At 47.8% G+C, this 22,216-nt stretch overlaps 1 protein-coding gene across 6 annotated transcripts in view; it reads left to right on the plus strand.

Moving 5' to 3' along the window:
* LOC120901633 (rho GTPase-activating protein 100F) overlaps positions 1-22,216 on the plus strand; it is a 36,265-nt gene that overhangs the window by 10,286 nt on the left and 3,763 nt on the right. For 3 of the 6 annotated variants that reach the window (XM_040309746.1, XM_040309762.1, XM_040309754.1), the window contains exons 3-10: positions 10,481-10,771; positions 12,416-12,538; positions 12,619-12,756; positions 15,966-18,041; positions 18,116-18,390; positions 18,465-18,622; positions 18,693-18,772; positions 18,859-19,087. In XM_040309746.1, the coding sequence (XP_040165680.1) occupies positions 10,481-10,771; positions 12,416-12,538; positions 12,619-12,756; positions 15,966-18,041; positions 18,116-18,390; positions 18,465-18,622; positions 18,693-18,772; positions 18,859-19,087 (3,370 nt within the window). Of the gene's footprint in view, positions 1-4,207; positions 5,264-10,480; positions 10,772-12,415; positions 12,539-12,618; positions 12,757-15,965; positions 18,042-18,115; positions 18,391-18,464; positions 18,623-18,692; positions 18,773-18,858; positions 19,088-22,216 lie in introns of those variants that run through there. The other 3 variants (XM_040309778.1, XM_040309785.1, XM_040309770.1) reach the window with 3 other exon arrangements.

Below are 22,216 nucleotides of genomic sequence, written 5' to 3' on the forward strand. Positions count from 1 at the left end.
AACATCCCTCGCCGCTCGGAATGCTTTCTCACCCCGCTCCCAATCCACAGTGTATGTGTGGGAATGTGATTGTCTCGAGCAAGAAGAATATTTCGGCCATGCTCTTTATGCTTCAGCAGCATCGTACGTAGAATATGAGAATTCAATGCAGTTTCCGTCTCTCGCCCACAAATGAATTGTCTCCCACGCGCACACTCTCTAGCATCGTGACGGGCGGGATGCAGCGCACTACACACGGGTTGGCACAGTGTGCACTGCACAGTCAAACGAGCCTTTCTGCCCCATGCACTACCCCTGCATCCCTTTATGCGTCACCCTCCCCCTCCCCCCCCACCTTGCCATCCTCGTTCGTTCGCTCGTTTGTTGTAGACTGCAGCGTACTTTTCATAGTATTCTGTATCGCACGTAGTACAACCGAGCATTCCCCTTTCCCCCGTTGGGGCTGCTTTCCCCAACCTCTCCTTTCATCCACTAGCCATTCCCCAATTTGTCCTGTTCATCCCGTCATACACACACACACACGCATGCACGGTTACATATTCACTCGCTTGCTTGTGTGGTCGTTCAAAATCCGTAGCAGCTATTACGCGGACCAGAGTGTGTCTGTTCGCTCTCGATACAAGTGTGATAAATCCTCTCTCGCTTTTTCTTGTGGGTGTGTGTGTGTGTGTTTTTTTTTGACAAGCATAGTTTGAGTGGCCGTCGGAATCGCAACAGAAGATGGACGGTGGAGATGCAATAGGATGATGATTTGCAGCTGCTATTGCAGTGGCCGTTTAATGCATAGGAAAATTGCCATTGCTTGAGAGGAAACTGGCTTGCTTCAATTTTGGTTTTAACGTTTTGTTTTTTGTTTGTAGTGTAATGTTTAACAAGAGCCGAGCAGTGAGATTTTTCCTTTTTATTGGTAATTAGCTCCCAACTTGCTGCGATTACAAGCGACTAAAAGCACAAATCTCAGACCCAAGAGCAACCGAGCCAACGCAGCTTGTTCCATCAGCAGGGCCGTCTTGCTCCATTTGTGCGGATGCGACGTTAATCGATATTTCTCATTGGTCTCTCTCTCTCTTTCTCTCTCTCTCTCTCTCTCTCTCGCTCTATCCTTTGGCCGCATTGAATGGTTCTCGCTTTTGCTCGGTTCGCTGTTTTACGCAAATACTAACGCAGCCACCCACTCATACCCACACAAACACACGCACACAACTAAACGCTTACTCGTATGAGTATCTGCCCCATGGATGGTCCCAATCGAGGAGAATCGAGCGTCTCGAAACGTCCAATGTCCTTCGCGAGTCGTAAGGACAATCAAGGTGGCGGGCGGGGCAAAGGGGAGCAAGGGACGGATGGCACAACAAAACGGTACAACAGGGCTCAGGTCAATAATCATTACCGAATGGCTGCTTCGCTCAGTTTCGGTTCAGGGAGGGGGAATGCTTTTTTTTCGGCTACATACATTCACGTGTCCACCGCGGCCATTGGAAATCGGGCAAACGAACACTAACGAATCGGCTAAAGAGGAATGGTCGAATGGGGAGCAGCAATACCTGGTGCTACCGTACCGCAATTGATAGCGAAAGAGGTCGAATGGGATTTAATGTCCGTGGGTAGGTGTGTACGTGTACGAGTCGGAGTCACTTGATTTCGCCCTCTTGCTCTTGCCAGCTGCTCCGTTTCCTCATTTTGCTATATTGGCAGGTAGTCTTTTCATTGTTGTTGTCGCTGTTATTGTTGTGTCGTAAGAAGGCTAGATGGTGGAAATAGGCCAGCCAAGATATGGTTTCGCTCGTTCATCGACACCCGAGATGAGTGTCACCAATACCAGCGCGTCAGCAAAAAGACCATCAGGGAAAGCACACAAACTAAGCGCTCAGCTGCACTTGGTGCATCTGCAGCCGCGTGAAACACTTAGGGGCATTTTTCAGCACAACATACAAAACAGTCACAGCCACACACACACACACATTGCGTAAGACGCGCACTGTGCGGTTTGAGTGCAGAGAGAAGCAAAAATCAAAAGCCCACAATAGGGATAGTGTTTATGAACCCCGGAAACAAAGCCAGGCTCGCTGCTGGGTCGAAAATTTATGACTGATAATCAGCGACTAATTAGCGCGGGGTAGAGAGTAAGTGAGGGTGGGTGGGTGATAAAAACATTCTGTTCCGTCTTTCTGCTGGATTGTTTTGTGTTCGACGCAGAGGGATGCTTTCCTTGCTGCCTTCTTGCTGCCGCGTGTGTTTGCCGAGCCCCACGCACGGACACGGACACGCACAGCGATCATTAATGGTTAATGCATAATTTCCTCTGCAGCGGCATCGGCCGCCCAAGGATCTGATTGATGGCGGTCAATTAGCCGCCCGTGAAAAGGGGTACGCCGTGGGAGAAAGATTTATCGGGCGAAGGTCAGGCAACGTGGCAGCGGCAGTGTAGGAAAAAAAGGAAAACAGGAAAAAAGAAAACACGAAACATGACAGTGAAGATGAGGGCACGATAATACCATTAACCGGAATGCTTGTAATTTGCTTTCGATTAGCGTACCAAGTACGGGGCACGGACGCTGCAAACATACAGAACGTACATAAATGTTGCTCGACACGCCAATGCTGATTGATGGTTGGTGTCCTTGGTTTGTTGTTGTTTTGTGCAGTGTAGCGCCTACCTGAATGACATACCGATGGATGACTTACGGATTGGATATTGGATGACATTGTTTACACTAAACCGTAGAAACTCAAATTAAACTTAATATAATATATGGTAGCATGTTAATGCTATGACCTGCTATACCGTTATGACCAATTATTGCAAGGACCACTTTAAGACTTTTCAGTTTTATCATGAAAAACTTCATGTTTCTGCTCTTCATTCTGCTTGATGAAAAAACTACTCACCAGTAATATGTTTAAAACTGTCATTTAAGCACTGAATTTTGAATAGCTTTGAAATTTGTAAATTTGTCTAAATATGATGTTGTCCCTTTGTTTGACATTCCCCCAGCTAATGCGGAAGGCTCTAGTTGATATTTCAGTAACATGTGGCCATTCAGTGTTTTCCGTTTTTTAAGGAATCCTTGAGGTATAAAATAGAACCATATTCAGGCTTTGGCATCTCTTAGTGCCAGTGATTAGTGAGCACCTACGCTTTTCCGATGATTAAACGCTGTGCCAAGCTGTCAGCCACTTTCACCACGCACATCTCTGATTCGATTGTTTGCAGCACCGGTTGAATGAAACGATGGCATTAACTCCCACACCCACAGACAATAGCTCCACAAGAAGGTTCACCAGGGGTTTTATTGACAGTGTAATGCGCCCACCAACATTCATGACATTTAAATCCATCAATGTTGTGTTGGATGTATGAAACGCCTTCTGCCGGAATGAGAAGATGTTTTTGAATATTACGCCAACGCGCGGTATTTCCACAGACACACACACAGACATGGGTGGGTATATCAGACAAACATCGAAAGGAAAGATGTTTGAAGGATAGGACAAATGTAATACTCTTTAGTATTAGCATTTTTCCAAACGTAGCGTAACGGCATCGCAGCCATTCGACTGGTGGGAGGGAACTTGCTTGGGGCTGTTAAAATGTTTGCAAGTTTTGCATGCGAATGTCACTGGCCAGATTCTGTGAACGCACGCACACACAGCGACGAGCGCACGCAACACTCCATTTTGAAGTGCTCACACGCGGCCGCCAAGGATACTCGAGCTCCATTACTACGTGGGAGGAGGGCGGTGAGTGGGAGCCATTCCGTCGCGCTCTCACCAACACCCACACGCGCCGTGAGTTACTTTCATTTGTGATAGTGCAGCTTGCTGGTGTGTGTCAATGGACAGCAGAGTCAAGAACTTTTCGTGCAACCGTTTTTTCGTCGTCCCTACACATCCTACGTGAGTCTTTCGAGCTACTTGGTAAGATACGAGCAAGCAGTTAGTGTAGAGCATTTACTGTGTTTGTGAGTCATACAAAAACCACGTGTAAGAGAGAGAAACAGAGAGCTCGTGCGAAAGAGAGAGTGTTAGTGAGAGAAAGATAAATTGTAAAAAAAACACCCGTCGTGTTACTGTAACCGAAATGGTCGTGCTTTTAGCTTCGGCTCGTTATGAAGCATACACGCGATATTTCGTGTACCCTTGTACGACGCCAGGCTCTGCGTCTACACATCCTTCTGCGCGTATCGCGTACGTGTATGGGTGAGGCTCGGTGCGCCGTGTGGTGCCGAGAACACACATATCCTTCTCTGCCAGTGTCATCCACTCACGGTCGGTCGGTCGGTCAGGTTCTAGTCCGAGGGCGAGCGAGCGCCATTTTTGGGACGGCGTTGCACAAACTCAACCGCTGGGCTGAGGATTTCTGCTGGGTGATTGGGTTTCGGTTACTCGTTTGATTCCTTTCTGCAAGCGCCCAAAGCCAACGGCTGGCCCTATCCCGTCAGTAACTGTCACGTCCGTCCGTGTGTGAATGTTTGTGTGTGTGTGTGTGTGCTTGTGTGTTGATAAAGTACAACAATTTTCATATCCAACAAGCGGGACCACAGCAAGACGATCCCGCCGTACCGAAAGTTCCTTAACCGCGTGGTGAAGGTGACCCATTTGCAGTGCTGCGAAAGCAGAGAAAACAGTTTGTTGGCGTTCCTCTGTGCAAAAGGGTTGAGATTTCCCAACAAAAAAACAACCAGGCAAAGAAAATTCCTACTTCTATGCGCACACATTACTACGCGTGTCTGTGAGTGAAGTTGTACTAGTGTGCATGCGTTTCTTTTCCAACGATTGACCCGTGTGGTGCCAACAGTTGTGCATTTTGTTGTTTATTCGGTGGCAGGTTTTGTGCGTGAGTAATGCACGCCAATGTTCCCACCTGCCAGACGGGGCAGCAATCGAAGTGGTGATCCAGTCCACTGCGAGCATAAGTGCGAGTGTGCATACGTGTAGCCGCGCAACAATCGTTGCACAGTAGTGCAAAATTAAAGCAACCGAGGGGGCCAAATAATCGACAGGAAGTAACCAAAACCATCAACGACATATCAAGCGATTTGCTCAGTAGTAGTGGTAGTAGCTGCCAGTAGCTGGATTTAGCACCGCGCTAGTATATTTTGGAGTAGTAGGCAAGCAAGCAAGCAAACGGAAACGGCTCAAACGGAGCAGTAAGTGGAGTGTAATTGTAATCCGAAACGGAGGCGACGGGACGTGCGAGTGTTCGCGGGCATAAATGTGCGATAGTGCCACCACTGGATGCTTTTTCTCGCGGAGCAGCAAGGTGAGGATTGGGAAAATTACGGCTCCAAAGATGCTGTCGTCCTTCGAGCGCTGCTAGCTCGGACAGCCGTTTGCGTGTCCGTAAAAGTGTCTGGAAAAATGGAACCCCACACCATGCATTATTCATTCCCACGGAGGTTTTTTTTTGTGTTGCTTCTTCTTCATTTTCTTGCATTACTCCAAGGCTGACATGTCGAAAACGAAGGGAGCGCTCTCCCTTGTAAGGGGTTGGAAAAGTGTAAAAGGGGCGAGAGTTGTGGGTGGAAGCATGGAAAAAAAGTATGCCAGTGTGTGACACAGTCACGAACCGTTAACAGCAACGGTTCAGCCTTTCTTACGGACACGCACACTTACACACACACACAGTCATCCCATACATTGCAGTTTCGTAAGGAGGTTCTCTCGTATCCTTTGATATTGTAACTCATTCGTCCTCGCTCTCTCTCTCACTCTCTCTATGAAAACGACAGAAAAGGACACGTTCAGAATGAAACTCATGGCGAGAATTATAATGGAGGGTATCCGTGTCTGGCGGTGTACACGTGTGCGTGCAGTGATGGCTGTTCGCTCAGTGTCCCTTCACATTCACTCAGTCTCCTTCTAGCGCTCTCCTGTGCGTATGAGGCTCTCCTCGCTCACTATCAAAGAACGTTCTGCCAAGTGAGTGACTATGCGCGCAATTTTCCCTTTTATCAGCGTGTGCGTTGCAAAGTAGAGACGATGGGTGGGTGTAGGGAGGGGAAATGGGAGCTAGCTGGAGCGTGTGGAAAACGTGTGTGGAAATTCGAGTAGCGCTCTAGCGCGCTTGCGTGTATTCGTGCCGTCCGCAGAGACGGCAATGATGACGGCGACGACGACGATGACGGTTCTATTCAACAGTGGAATTTTCATTCACACCACCACTATCACCAGCACTGCTGCCTGCCGCCGTGCTTCACTGCATGCTCCAAGTCTGCTCCAATCGGGTCGGGTTCACACAGTCACATCAGTTTCTTTTTTTTCGCACGAATTGTGGGAGCTATTTTTTTACTACAATCCTGCACATGCAAATGCTTGCATTCTCGATCCTTCACACACACACACACACACACACACACACACACAGACACATGGATTGCAGTCACGGGTGGGTAGATTTTTTTAAACGCTAATTACCATGTACCCCTCTCCGCACACAAATCAGTGACGTTGGTCATGGACGCCCTAAACAGGTGAAATGACTTTCCACTCTATGGTTGGAGCGATTTTGTTTGAAATCGAAATAAAAATAAAACCCATTTGTGTTCCATTCAAGGACGGTTGGGTTAGAGCCATGAGGAGCGAATGAAAGCGTGTTTTGCAAGAACTAAACTCATAACTCGGAACAGCGAGCCTGCTGAGAATATTTGAGAGTTTTCGAGTGAATTGTTTTTAATTTTAAACATCTTAGAAATGAATCGTTTCGGTGGCATAATGTTAGCAACATCGAAAGAATTGCTTCTGTTCTGGGAAGGATGACTTGACCGTTCAAAACATTACGTTTTGAATTCACAGAAGAAGCACAGCTGCTTCTTGCGAGGGGACGATATTAAACCATGATAAATAATTAATTACACAGTGGAATGAAATGAATTCCTCAAAAGTGGAAGGGTCTTTTGAAGCATTGCTAACAAATATTAAACATGGTTTTAATGGGAAGGTGGACCAACGGTTCTATTATAACCAGAGTAATGAAATTGTAGCTCTTGTCTTGGTACAGCTATGTACACCTGAGTTCTGTAACAATTATAACAATTCCATCGTGCTGGGTACTAAACGAACACAGCAACAAAAACTGTCGCTCGTTTGACAGTAATTAGGACTCAAACATGTTACAGCAGGGGGGGAGATTACATCTCAAGTAGGAGCAACACACTTTCCCCACCGCTGGCACTTGACGAACGGTTTGGCTTGAAGTCACTCGATCCTGTCAGATGCAGCAGCACGGTGAAACCTTGCATGACAACGCATAAAGCCTAATGGAAAAGCTTGACAACATTGGTTTTGAATGATTCAAAACGTTGTGTCATGGGGTTCTTTGGGGGTAATGGGTTGCTTTGTTTTTTTCTCTTTTTTTCTTTTGGAAGGTGTGAATAGAACAGATTGAAGTTAATAGGAGGTCAGGTGTGTTCGTGGCACTTTGAGTGCTTTAAGTGCGGTGCTTTTATGCGTGTGTTCTCTTAATGTAGGGTATGTTGCGTGTTGGGTTGGATGAGCTTTAAACTAAAATAAAAATGTTTATTATCAATCAGTTATTTGTGATTGAAATATGTTTCCATGGAATTATTGTTCAGATTAAATAGTAAAAGGTTGTCTGTTTTATTTTTCGAAAACTGCATTTAACCACGTCAGAGCCTGTTATCGCAATTCTTTGCTCCTATTGCGCTAGACGTTTGACCCAGGCGCTAAATCCAAACGTCTTCCTGCCGATTATATGGAACAATAATAAAGGAAACAATATAAATGTATTATTATGCATTCGTGTTTTAAATAATTTGAATTATTGGAGCATCGATGGTTCGATCGATAGTTTAAATCAAGGGTCCCCAAACTTTTCAGTTCGCGGGCCGCATTGCTTCACAATCAACGTTGTTGAGGGCCATTTTGACGCTACCTTTAGTGAAGTGGAAGTTCAAATCTCGTTTCAATAAGAAAATATCACTGAAATATATCAAATTTCTACAGCTTTCTTTTGTTGAATCTTGATTTTCGTCTTTCAGAAGTAAAAAAATCATTTAGAAAAAAAAGATATTTAATTTAACCGTAACCCAGTCCTTGCGGGCCGTAGTTTAGAGATCCCTGGTTTAAATGGACGTTTAAAGTTAAGTTTAAAAGGAAAAAGCTCTCAATAAAAGGTCGCTCAGTCTCTTGTCACCTGTCAGGGAGATAAAACCTTTCATAAAATTGAAATAAAATAAAATTACCCAATTTACAAACATTTAATTTGATTGCTTTAAAAGTCAAACAATTAGTGTAAGGCCCGTGTCATTGCTTCATCGGATGTTATTTTTACACGTGCTGTCAACATTTTTTTTATACACAATGAAATATACAAATAAACAATTTAGTAACTCGCCTAAATTATGAAACCACAATGCAACATAAAAGTATCGTTGGCTCAAGTAGCAAAGAAATTATACCGTTCTTTGCAAGTTTCGATTAGAATTTTTTAGCATTTGTTTAGGGTGTGAACTGTGAAACTGTCCATTCAATGTGTACTCTGCATCCCATGCTGACAACGGGTAGGTTCATTTATGGTTTGGCACTCTTTCCACCACGTAAAGACATCACGGCGTGTCGATGATGCCAATAGTGTTGTGCGTAGCTAAAACCAAGCTCGTCCCAATACGATTCCTGCAAACCAAAAATCAAACAAAACTTATGTTGTACCCTTTTTGCCCATCCCGGTAGCATAGTCTTCCCATGGCAGCACGCGAACACGCCAACATTGACCGCAGCTGGACGCCTATCGTTCTTGAACGACGTGTGGGCCGCGTCCGTCGACACCGCGGGGGCCGCATGTTTGCCGGCGCAGATTAGATAGTAATTGAATCCGGAAAAGTATCCCAATTAGAGGACGTTTAAGCGAATTAGCAATTCAAATCACGGACGCTCCATGGCGGCCGTTCGGTGCGAACGCGCTTTCGTTACGATGTGGCCAACGTCCATCGCCAGGACTGGAAGGGCAAATTTAATTTCATACGATACCGAGCGAGCAAGTACGGTCGAGAGGTGTGTTTGTTTAGGCTCGTTAGCAGACGGTTTTTCGATGCATACAACGAAAGTTCCCAAATCGAACTGCCTTTGTGCCGCGAACCGGTTGGATAATCGTCACGCATCATCAGGAATGGGACGGGCGACGGCTTCCCTTTACCCGGGCTGGCAGATGTTAAAGGTCACGGAATGGTTTCACTGGTCGCGGGTCGCTTCCGCTTGTGCAAGTCCAGGCGCGCGAGACTGACGATAAGCGGGACGACTCTTCCCAGTGCCGCTAAGTGGAGTGCCTTGAGCAGTATACCTTGTGCTACCACGTACCATGTAGGGCGCTCAAGTTTAAACTGCAACTTTCCCGTCTATACTCCTGCGTTGGCTCCGGATGAAAACACAATCGAATGATTCGTCGAACGAAAATTACGCCCCTGATTGGTTTAATTAGGAATTATTGCGGCGTTTTATCGGTTTCGTGGAACCGGCGGTACATCATTGTTCCATCGACAGTGCACCTTTTCAGCTGGCAAAAGGGAAAAGGTACATTCAGTGATTGAAAAATGAATAATACAAAATTACTTTTCTCCGAGTGGAAGAAAAGAAAACTCGGAAGGCACTACAGCAAAGGCAAGCTGAAGACTGTTAAGTAAACGTGTTTCAACAGAAGAAAGCGTTGAGCGTAGAAAGAAAATCAAAGAGGCTTCCATCACACAACCCTCCCGTTGCTTGACACAGACCCAAGCCAGCTGTTGAAAGCGATAGGCAAAAAATAAGGAAATAAAATCGGAACAAACCTCACCACCTCCCCTCTCGCAACATGCCAATCTGCTTTTTAGTGGCATTCGCCTGTCAGTGAGCGCAAAAGGTGATCATGTAACGGGTAGCGCGACCCCATCCATCCTCGTAACGGATGGTCGGAAGGCAAAGGCGAACCTTTCCAGCCTGCGTTGCATTAACGACCATTTTGTGTTGCCTCGCTGCCCCCGGTGAAAACCACTCGAAAGCACAGCACTGGCAGCAGTGAAATGTTTTTGCGTGACGCGATGTTGAATTATTAATCATCGATTGTGTTCATCGCGCGCGCTCTCGATAGTGGGCCGCTTCGTCTCGACTTTTGTGCGATGCTTTCTGGAAGTTACATTAAAGGGGAAAGTGGTAGCGGACCGGTGCGACGCAGCGGTTTGAATTTTCAACAGTGTTCGCGATTTCCACCCGTTTTTTTTCCATCGCTGTCATTTTCCCCGAAGGCTCGTCGGTGGTTGGGTGTGCTGGGAAGAAATGGATAGGGTTTATTTCCTCTCACCCACGGTACGCCAGTGGCTACCAACGAGCGGAAGACGGAAATGGTGGTTTAGAGAATAAAGGGCTGGTTGGAGATGCTTTGTATACATTTTATCATCACAACTCGGGCCTACCTTTATTCGTAGCTGCTATACACTGTTGGTACTATGTTTAACATTTTCGTGTTCGTTTTCGTTTTCGCTTCTTGCAGGAAAATGGAAGATCTGTGCCTGACCTCACTGCAAGCCCCGGGCGGGCACCGCCGGGTCCGATGCCTTCCCACCAGGCGCAGGCTCTCCAGCAGCAGCAGCAGCAGCAACATCAGCAACAGGGCCTGCAGGGACACCATCAGCAGCAGCAGCAACAGCAGCGGCAGGGCTCGAAGGAGCCCGTCCTGCTACAGGGTGACTTCCGGAAGGTGTCCGGCATCAGCTCGGAGATCTTCCGGCAGATTGAGGCGGTGGAGAATGACCACGATCCGAGCACGGCGGCCGCTTTGGAGGTAGGTAAAAGGGGTGGTGCTAGATTGAAGGTACGGTTGCACGGGCCGGTTGGTTGGAATGTTGAAAAAGAGTCCGTTACCCGTTTGTAGCTGTAGAGGGGCAAAGTTTCAGCCGGAAGGTGTTTGCCTACATATTTGAGCTAATTTTGATTTTAATTCAATATTCATAACTAAGTTAAAATGGAGGGGAAGCGATGAGTTTGTCTTGTTTTTACACAATTTTAGAAGATACCATTTGACACGTACAGTGGCGGCCACCTAAAGTCGGACAACTCATGTTTTTATCTACTATCTAACTTTGCGGCACCCAAGACAGTTCCCTAGACCACTTATCGGGAAACTATTTTCACTCATCGTTGAGAACATTCTTCAGCTATGTTCTAGCAAACAATCAGATCGATATATTTTAAAATCTCCGAACACTGTGCATAAATGTGATAAAAGGTATGAAATATATGTGATCCACTGAAAGTCGAACAGTCTTCATTACATAGCAAAATAACCACCTAGCTAAGCCAATATTGGCCAATATGGTTCTTAAATCATTTGATATCAGTTATTACAGCCCCATCGACTATTGTGGGTGGTCATCTGCGTATTACATGACCTATGGGTGAAAATAGTTGTTCGATAAGTGGTCTAGGGAATTGTTCTGGGTGCCGTAAAGTCAGATAATAGGTGAAAATAAGAGATGCTCGTCTTTGTACTCTTCTATCTTCGCCAGTCATCACTGTTATTTTTTTTTTTATAAATCAATGGATCTAAGCTTGTATATTTTAAACTGATAACTTATTGCGTTGCATTAAACAGTTCTTAGCAAATCTTCCACTTATAGTAAGACCACCTATAGAGGATTCTAATCAAAATATGCAATTTAAAGTTAATTTTCATCAGTGCTTTGTGAACAAAAATAAATGAAAATTTAGCAACACGTTTACGTATGTGATGCTTTCACCTCGTCAGGTGAGCAATTTTGTAACCTGTTCGACCATTTTGCTTTTTGCTAATGTCGCTGTTAAATGTGGTTCTCATCCCGCCATAACCGACGGACGTTCGGTCGTTTCCCACATCAAAGCAGGCTAAACTTCATGCTCTATTTCGATGGCAACCCATGACACACGTCTGCAGTGTAGGTTACTGTCGGTTCCAGACACTCCCATAGTGGCTTGGATTATCCAGTGCCTATGAGCGTATGGCTGCTGCCATGATGAGACGAAAAAACAAGAAAGCCAAGCAGAAAACAGACGTTTCACCGAATGTTTCGCACAAAGTGACATTTGTTCAACGCATTCTTCACCAACAAAGTTTTGCTCAAGGTCAGCGCCATGCTGCCTACAGCATACGGCCACAAAACGTAGCAGCTTTCTTCTCCCGAAACGAACGGAAGTGACAGGCTCTGTGTGTGTGTGTGTGTGTGTGGCCAAAGTTTAAGATGACACTAATTGAGTTTTGCTGTTTTAGGATGAGGAAAAGTGAAAAAAAAAAATGGATTCACCAACATTTCTCTGCTCGGTTTGGCGTTTGGCCGTTTCAATCGATGTGTTGCTTCCCGCGAGGGTTTTCCTCTGCTGAATTACTGCGCCCACGACATCTACTAACATTTTGACCGTTCTTTTTTCTCTATTTTCTCTCATCGTCTTCCAGGTGGTGGAGCGGAGGGGCGAAATGATAGTGCGCATCCTGGAGCCCAGATGTATGGGCAGCCGACAGGCCATCGAAGCGGGCCAGAAGTTCCTCAACAAGAGTGACGCCAGACACACGGTTCAGGTAGGAGGCAGTGGGGCTGTTTTTCATTAGAGGCGTTTTCCCAAACACACTTAAATTTGCGCTTCTTCGTTTGTTTCCAGCTGGTGGAGATCGTCAAACGACCGGGCCAAACTCTGGGCCTGTACATCCGCGAGGGCAACGGAGCCGACCGGTCGGATGGCGTGTTTATATCTAGGATAGCTTTAGAGTCGGCCGTTTACAACAGCGGCTGCCTGAGGGTAAGTAGCGGAAAGGGAGGAATGGAAGGGCAAAGTGACCCAGCCACTGCTACCAGTGGAGGGAAATTTCAATTAAACTCCAATTAGCGAAGGAAGTGCGATTGCTTTCGAGCATAAAATTAGTATTTATCTGTTGGGAGTGATGTGGGGAACGGAGAGGGGGACATGAAAAACATCATCTCAGCCGAAAGGAGAGAGAGGATGCTCGTGCTATAATTCATTCTTATTGTGTAATCGCACAGATTCAATCAAGACCAAACTGTGCAACGAATAAGTTTGTCGGGTGAAACTTGGTCTAAACATACAACCAAGAGGGAACATGTTTGACATTTTACACGGCCTGTGCTGAGCAGATCGAGTTTACTTAGGCTACACATTGGAAAAGATGATTAGGAGGGTGAGACGAGGTTTAGTTTAAGCAGAGAAGGAAAACATGTGCCTTTCTGTTGTAAAGAAACAGCCTTTGTTGAACAAATAAAAAAAAGCTGTTAACATTTTCAGTATAAAAATCAGTTCTATTATCTGCTCCACTTTGCTTGGCACTTATTAAAATCTTAACGTGACTTAGAAATTTGTCAAAAATGTGTTCTTTGGAAGGCGAAGCGAGTATTTGTTATTTACTTGATTATATATGCACCTTATGTTAATACATCACAACTTTCCACGCCGTATGATAACATAAGTTTTGCACCATTTGAATTTTTGAGGCAAAGTTTTGTTAAAACACATTTATGATTGATATAAGTTAATCTAGGTTTGATTTGTTTTTTTTGTTTTTTAAATAATCCCCCATAGTATAGTAGCCCAAGTATTGCTCGAATTAGTTCAGCGGACTTTCACAGTGTAGAACATGTCCCTACAGGATATCGTTTTTTTTACATCTTATCAAAATATCTAGCCAGTAATTACATTCTTAGATTACAGCCACACACTATTCACATGTCCATTTTCTTTTACATCCACATACAAATGTTGAACCCAGGCATTACACCATCGACGGAAATAACTGTTTAGTATCGTTTGTGGTCGATCGTTTTACCCAGCAGTTTCAAAATTTCCGACAGCAGCATGCAGTGCGATACAACGTTGCCGCACACAAGATTCCACACGATTGACCGCTAGCAGTTCCGTCTGGGATGCGACCCTGTTTCGCACATAGTAATTGCAGTCAATAATACTATCATTACGATGGTATAAAAGCATTAATTAAAAGTTTCACCAGCAGCTATGGCTACGGCATGCTCGGATGCAAAGTGAGCATTTGTAAGCGTAGGGTTTTGCGGTCGACAGAATGTGCCATTGTTGTTGCGTTTGTTGTTTGTTGCTTCCATTTGATGTGGTCAACCGGTACAAACCTTGTGTGCGGTTTTCCGCTTGATTGCTCTTTCGCTCGAGTTTCGAAAAACAGCTTTCGGGACAGCTTTACCATACCTACAAAGCGTTTGTTTGAGATTGTTTTGCTAAATAAATAACCAACGAAAAGAAGAAAAAAAAACAGAGCAAAAGGTGGAAAAACAATAAAACCTAGAAATGGAAACTTTAATGGGACTATTTCTGGTATCTATAATGTCATTCCCCCACCAGATCCATGCTGTAAAGCTCATGCTGCCAGTGGGCCACCAGGCGTCCCCATTTTTGCTGCTCGATGCTTACGGCCGACCAGGCGTCTCCATATGCTCGATGGGTCTTTTTCCTTTCTTGCTGAAAGGGTTTCACCACTCACGGCCAATCGCATTACATAATGCACGATCCTGATGGTGCCTTGGACCGTTGGCTGAAAAAAAAAAACAACGAACCAACACCCGGGGACGAAAAGCGGATAAACGTAAGGAGCGAAATGTAATAATCTGCCACGCGGCCTGACCGGAACGCTGTTGGCACGGGTGTCGGGTCGGTCGACGGACCTGATTGGATTGAAGCTGCTTCGGCAATCGAAAGATAAATAGAGCCATTACCCGTGTAACGGGTTGCTCTGTACAAGGGCCAGGCTCGACGTTGCTGCTCCTTTGTGCATGTGGCAGATGGCCGGACAATTGAATAAATGGTGAGCATGTTCGTTTGATAGTGCTGCTGCTGCTGCTGCTCTTTACAGTGCGGTTGGTCAGAACGGGAGGCACACATTCCATGCCTGGTTCTGATGTGTTTATGTAAACTATTTGTTGTAACGAGCAAGAAAGAAATAAGGAAAACCGGGCAAACGAACTCTAGCTTTTAATACGGTTACGAGCCAAGTGTAACGAGACGATAGCTAACCACACACACCACTTATAAAATGTTTCAAGCAATCACACCGCCCCTGTATTTTGCAATGCCAGCTTAGCAGGCAAGCATGAAGCGGTGCAATGAAACGTTTCAGCAGTGCCACGCGCCACTAGATGAGTACAAAACACGTCAACAATGTTACTGACGCTGTTGCTTTATTGCCTGTGTTCATGTATGCGCACGCGCGTGTGTATGTGTGCATGTTTTCTTTTTACGAGAAAAAAAAAACGTACCAGCCCGGGAGAATGGGTCGAGCGGGCTTTTGAAAGATACTTGAAAGGGAATGTTTTCTTGGCTCGCCCAGGCACAACACGCCAGCGACACCCATCTTTCGTCTTGCGTATGCAGCGCGAAGCAAGACAGAACAAACCAGGACAGCCTTGCGAGCTTTGTGCCTCCCTGAAGCGTGCTTCCAGCCCCGCGACGGTCCAGGGTCGCAAATATGTTGCATTTTTTGCTTCTTTTTCTGTGACGCGATAAGACTGTTGCGTCAACGAAGCGCATGGCAATGGCTGAAAGCGAATGGAGGGCTTTTTGTGTGTACTTTTTGCTGTTGATAGCATATAAGAGCGATGGTGACGTTTTATGTACAAAAGGGGTTAGTATAGGGACAAGGTTGATTCGGAATGTCTCATCAGTTGAAGCTTTCGAGCTGTAGCTTATCGTTGCTGGCGTTTGCTTGAGAAGCTTGCTTTAAATGGGTTGAGTTAAACATTTGCTTGCGCCTAGCGGTAGGCAACCCACGCGGGAGATGTTTTAGCTTCATCTGCCGGCTAGGTTGCCTACCTTTAGGCGCAGTCAAATGTGTAGCTCAAACCATTTAAATTGCTCAAACCATTCAAACCGTTGGAAGACGATTGTTGCGTTCACCTCGATCAAACTAGATTCGTCGTCGCAGTGTAATGCTTACCTCTACTCTTCTTCCATTTCGTTCTCGTTCCGTTCAGGTTGGCGACGAGATATTGGCCGTGAACTTGGTGGACGTAACGCGGATGTCGCTGGACGACGTGGTCATCATCATGTCGATACCGCGCCGGCTCGTACTCGCCATCCGTCAGCGGCGCGGCAACCGGGGCTCCAACTCGCCCGGCCCGCCGCAGATGTCCCGGCCGGAGCAGAAACCGCCGCCAGTGGTCGTGATCAAGCGCGACCTGCGCGACGAGGACCTGGACGACTCGGATCGGGCGCCGCGCTCCTCCCGCTCCTCGCGCGAGCGTCGCACCGGCGATGGGCGCGAAATGACCGAGTCGCGCTCCCGCCTGGGACTGGGCCTAAACAATTACAGTCCGCAGAGCGAGCAGCTCGATCTGTACTACGGGGCGGGCCGTGGGCCGGGCGGAGGCCCCGGCCCGGCCGAGACGCCCAACTGGGGATACAAGCCGCCGGCCCCGCCCTCGTCGGTCATCACGGAGCAGCCGAAGGGGATGCACGGCGGCTTCCAGACGTCCCACTCCTACTACCAGAATGCGGGCACGCTCGAGAGCCTCGCGGAGAAGGTGCACGCGTTCTACCCGTCGGCCACCACCAGCCGGCGCATGTCGGCCGGCCCGGCCGGCGTCGCCATGAGCCAGTCGCACCAGCGGTTCCCGCGCAGCGGCTCCGACCAGCACCTGCCGCGCGTCGAGTACGCCGACTACGCTTCCCTGGGGCGGCATCCGCTGCTGGCCCGCTCCAGCCTCAAGTCGGATCTGGTCGGGGCGGCCCCGATTGCGGGCGGCACGCTCGGGCGGTACGGGCGGTACGATGCGCCGCCGCCGCAGCCCCGCGCGCCCAAGTACGGCCCGTCGCCGCTCGGCGCGACCGGTTCGCTGCAGCGCCGCTCCCGCCCCGCCCTGGACTACTCGAGCGACACGGAGGCGACGATCGGGCCGCGGCCCAGCTACTACTACTACAACCATCCGGCGATGGCGGCCAGCGGCACGATGGGAGGGCGCGGCAGCACGCAGGCCCTCGGCGGAGGGCCCGAGTTCGCCAAGTTCAACTCGCTGCCGCGCGAACGGCCCGGCGCGACCCGGCTCGGCCTTCGCGGCCGCATCACCGATCGGCTGCAGGACGAGGCGGACGGGAACGTGTCCGCGCCGGAGTACTCGCTGCCGATCCGGCGCGACATTCGCGATCTGCGCAACCGCATCACGGCCAGCCCGTCCATCTTCACCTCGGACGAGTACCGGGCGTGGCTGCGACGGGCGCCGAGCAGCTCGGCCATCTGCGAGCAGATGCGGGCGTCGCGCGACCTGCTCAACCAGCAGCGCGCCCACCGCTTCTCGTGCAGCGCGGAGAACATCCACGACGTGCTGAAGAACACCGAGCACATCTACAGCAGCCGGACCGGGCTCGGCATGGGCGGCGCGGGCGCAGGGGGTGGAGTGGTCGGAGGCACGCTGGATCGCCACTCGATGGCGGCCGGCGGTCCGCGCATGTCCTCGCTGCCAGTGCGCTCGCTGTCCTCGCAGCATATCGGCGGCCCGTCGTCGATTCGATCGCCGAGCGTGCGGCGCATGCGACAGCTGCTCGAGCTGACGCAGGGTGCGGGCGTGGGCGGCGTGCCGGGCTCGGTCGTGGCAGCGCTGACCGGCCACCAGAGCCCGGCGCCGACGCCCAGCACGACGCTGCCCCGGGCGCACCGCCAGATCGACATCAATCCGGCCGAGTACACCAAGTACAAGCTGGACAAGCCGGTGGTAGACGCGGTCGGCATGTCGGGCATGCTGTGGATCCACCTGCTGGCCGGGCGGGGACTGCGGGCGATGTCGGAAACGTCCCAGATCCAGCAGCCGCTGATCCGCGACCTGTACTGCGTGCTGGAGTGCGACCGCATTCACAAGGCGCGCACGGTCGTCCGGTCCGGCGATCTGCAGTTCGACTGGGACGAGTCGTTCGAGCTGGACCTGGTGTGCAACAAGCAGCTGGACGTGCTCGTCTACTCCTGGGACCCGCAGCACCGGCACAAGCTGTGCTACCGTGGCGCCCTTTCGCTCACGACCCTGCTACGACAATCACCGATCCATCAGCTAGCGCTAAAGGTAAGTTCGTTTTGCGCGGCAGTGGGAGTTTCACGCTGCACGATCTAATGCACGATCTGACCCGCCTGCTGCAGGTTGAACCGAGAGGCACCATCTATCTGCGACTGCGGCACACGGATCCATTCCAGCTGTTCCGGCGCCGCGGGCTGCCAAGCCTCCGGGGCAACGTGCCCGCGCTGTTCGGTGCCGATCTCGAGACGGTGGTGACGCGCGAATCGAAGGGAGCGCCGGGCTGTGCGCCGGTCCCGATCATACTGCGCCGCTGCGTCGAGGAGGTCGAACGGCGCGGCCTGGACATTATCGGGCTGTATCGTCTCTGCGGTTCCGCCACCAAGAAGCGACTGCTAAGGTAAGTGCCGCTAATGGCCGGTTCAGTCGCGGAGCTTTCTGCCTTGCTAATGGACTGCTTGCAACCCCCGACAGGGAGGCGTTCGAGCGGAACAGCCGCGCCGTGGAGCTGACACCGGAGCACGTGCCCGACATCAACGTCATCACGGGCGTGCTGAAGGATTATCTCAGGGAGCTGCCGGAGCCACTGTTCACCAAGTGTCTCTTCCAGATGACGGTGGACGCCCTAGGTAGTGCTGTCGCTCAGTGCACGCCACCAGTACTGACCCGCCTCTCACTCTCTTTTGTCCACCCTTTTCCCAGGTGTCTGCCTGCCGGACGATCCCGAGGGTAATGCCAAACTCATGCTCAGTATTCTGGACTGTCTGCCACGAGCGAACAGGGTAGGTGGACAGTCGTGTATGCGCTCGTCGCTCACCGGCCTCCGCTCATCAACCGACTGACCTGTGTCCTCTCTGTCTGTTTGTAGGCCACCCTCGTGTTCCTGCTCGACCACCTGTCGCTGGTCGTGTCCGCCGCCGAGCGCAACAAAATGTCGGCCCAGGCGCTGGCGACCGCCCTGGGACCACCGCTGATGCTGCATTCGGCGAGCGTCGGCGCCAACGAGGAGATCGATCACGCACAACCGATCGCGGTGCTGAAGTACCTGCTGCAGATCTGGCCCCAGCCGGGCACGGGCACGGGCGCTCCCACTTCAGGTAACGTAATTCTTATGCGCCCCGCTAGCAATCGTACCGTACAACCGCTTCCCCTTCTCTTCGTCAAGAACAAAAAAAAAATACAAATCACAGCTAAACACACATTTAAAAAAAAAGTATCTCTATACACACTACTGTTCGTTTCTCGCTGTTATACGTTGTGTTGAGCCGTACCTGACCATCCGTAAGCACTACTACCGTTATCATCAATCTTGTTTGGGTTTTTTCTTTGTGTACAGTTTCTTCAATGTTGTCGTTTCTGTTTTGCTGCCACTAGCGTTTATGCTGCGTTATGTTTGTTTGCGTTTTCTTATTGCATCGCTCAAATATTCATCGTTTCGTTTTGCAATGAAGTTTCTCATCTGTACTGCAAGATGAGTGTGAAAGACTAGGGTTTAATTGTGTACTTTTTCATTTAATAATTCAACCAATGTTTGATCCAATCGGTTTTGACTAATAAGGGAACACGGAACATGATAATACTAATGATGGGAAAATGCAGTTTTCGTCGGAATCGATTGCGGATAGCTTCAGAGTTTTCTGGAATCAGAATCTGCTCCAGAATTGGAATCGCTATCGGGCCCGGAATTGAAATCGGCTCCAAAATCGGAATAGGCTCCGTAATAAGAATCGGATTTGAAATTGGAGTCAGTTTTGGCATCTCCATAAGAATAGGCGTTTGGGTCCAATGATGTTACGTATTGATAGCCGCACAGAATCTACATCAACTTATAAACGATCCTTTCTCATGAAAATACCCAGATTGATTTCGCTGCTTCATACTTCATATTTCAATTCAAGAACTGATTTTCATTTCTGAGTTAATTCAGATTCTGGAGTCAATTTTGATTCCGTTTCCGGAGCAAATTGCAATTCCCAGATCGATTCCGATTCCGGAACTGTTTCTGATTTCGGAGCTAATTCTGATACAGGAGCCGATTTGGAGTCAACTCCGGATTCGACCCTGGAATTAACTCCGGAATCGGCTCCTGAACCGGAATCAATTTCAGCAATGGAATCGGCTCCTGAATTGATTCTGAATTCGGTATCGGAATCGATTATGTTAGATTCCGTGCTAACACCACTAGATAATACATCCAAGTAGACTGTATTAGGTTTAATGTGCATCAAGTATTGCTAAACACATAACAAAGTTCAGTCAAGATTCTCAATGTTGTACATGGTGATTTTTCCAACCCTTCCAGCTGTTTAAATTGATTGTAAATGCTGTATTGCTGTAGATATAATGAATAAACAACAATTTTATCACACATCAATTCAAAAACGATTGATGTGTATAGTAGAAGCGCGATATGATAGATTTAATTTATTTGTTAAATTAATTAGTATTACCCAACAATAGGCCTCTTTCCGTTTTTAGATCGTAGGCTGAAATTTCAGCCTATCAGCTGTTTTTATAGTATAGCAGTTTTCGAACAGCTATCGAAGTGGGTATTGTATAACGGTGGGCTTATCCCAAAGGGGAATATATTTAGAAGGTTAATTTTTATCGCTTCTGCTTTTGAATGAAGATTTGAAGAGTGTTTTGTGTATTCGTCAATCTTCTAGAATGCTTGTTTGAGCAAACATTTTCACCCGTCCTGTCAAAAAGTGACGTTCAAGTTTGGTTTAAAAAATACAGTTTTTGTGATCACCTGGTCTACAAACACCTTGATTCTAGATTCCACCACCTGATCTCTTATCCAAACCTTGTGATAAATGAAAACACCATCTTGTTTGCCATTTTTTCGAGCAGATATTCGAATCTAATTCTAGCTTTGAGGCTGAAAATCACAAGTTAGTGTTGTGCGTGGATTTGTATGGAGTGTTGACATGATTTCAGCCTCAAACTTTCAGACTTCATATAAAAAGCTGACTAGAATCGTGAAAGGCTCCAATAGTATGTAGTTTCAAAATGTAGCCGAATATTGGGGAGTTCAAAAGTTGAGTTATGTAGTTGGCGAGAATCATTGCGGATTGTTCTACATTGCCTTTATTGGATTGTTCCATGTTCCCCTCAAGAAAAACGAAACTTCATACGCAGTGGTTTAGGGTTTATTATTAGAAAAAGAATGACCAACTAAAATAATTGCCTTATTTTGTACGTGTTTATGAAGGAATATTAAAAATGTCACAACATTACCTTAATTGCCATTTCACAATGCATGTCTTACGCATTTCCCCCCACCTTAAACGTAGTTTCCCTTTAGTTCGATTTCAGATTCCCTTAGTAAATGTGTATGCCCTGCTTCGTAGATATAGCCACACATCTCATCAATGTTATTTGTGCTGTGAAACGTTTTCCGCTTTGTTCAATAATGCCACAGCGAAAGACGAGATCTATTTGCCGTTCTCATGGTCATATACAGAACCTTCATGCGTATGGCTTTACTCTCCCTCCCCGATAAAGTTGGAATGTGTCAATGCTTCCTTCGTTCGCTCCATCTCACCATTTAAATCATTCAGCCTAGAGTGTGTGTGTGCGAGAATGATTCATTGATGCAAAACAAACAAACAAAAAACAAAGAAGAAAAGAAAAAAAAGACTCCCGAAAGCGAGCTTCTTGTCCCCGTTTCTGGGAGTTTGCGGCCATACTGTTTCGTGCTCTTTTTTCGCTCGTTCACTCACTCACTCATGCTCGCACTCATCGAACTTACACATCACCGCGACCGCGAACTGATGGACGTTTTTATTGAACGTGCTAAGCAGTCAAAACTCAAAACAAAACAAAAGAACCTGCACGCGAAAGGTCCTTCAAATTACATAAATCTTTACACCCGAAACATTTCTTGTCGGCTCACGCGTGCAAACCATAAACAACTTAAACCACCTCGCGTCTCACAATTCCCTGCTGTTTCCGTGGTAGAGGATTAGCACCCGTTTCGTTTCGTTTGTTTATTTTTTTTATATTCTGGCTGCTCTCATTCTTCATAAAGCAATTTGGTTACGTTATTTTAATCCTTTTTACGCGTGCACATCCGGCTCTTGCAATGTTTGCTACCAGGCATGCGATCCTTTTTTTTTCGTTTCGTTGATGAATGCTACACAGCAGCATCTTGCGCGTTTGTCTAGCAGTTCACTCGCTCCACCGAAAAGGTGTTTTTTTCTGTACTTTGCTTGCGTTCATTG

Source organism: Anopheles arabiensis, chromosome 2, assembly GCF_016920715.1.
Source record: "Anopheles arabiensis isolate DONGOLA chromosome 2, AaraD3, whole genome shotgun sequence".
NCBI lineage: Eukaryota > Metazoa > Arthropoda > Insecta > Diptera > Culicidae > Anopheles > Anopheles arabiensis.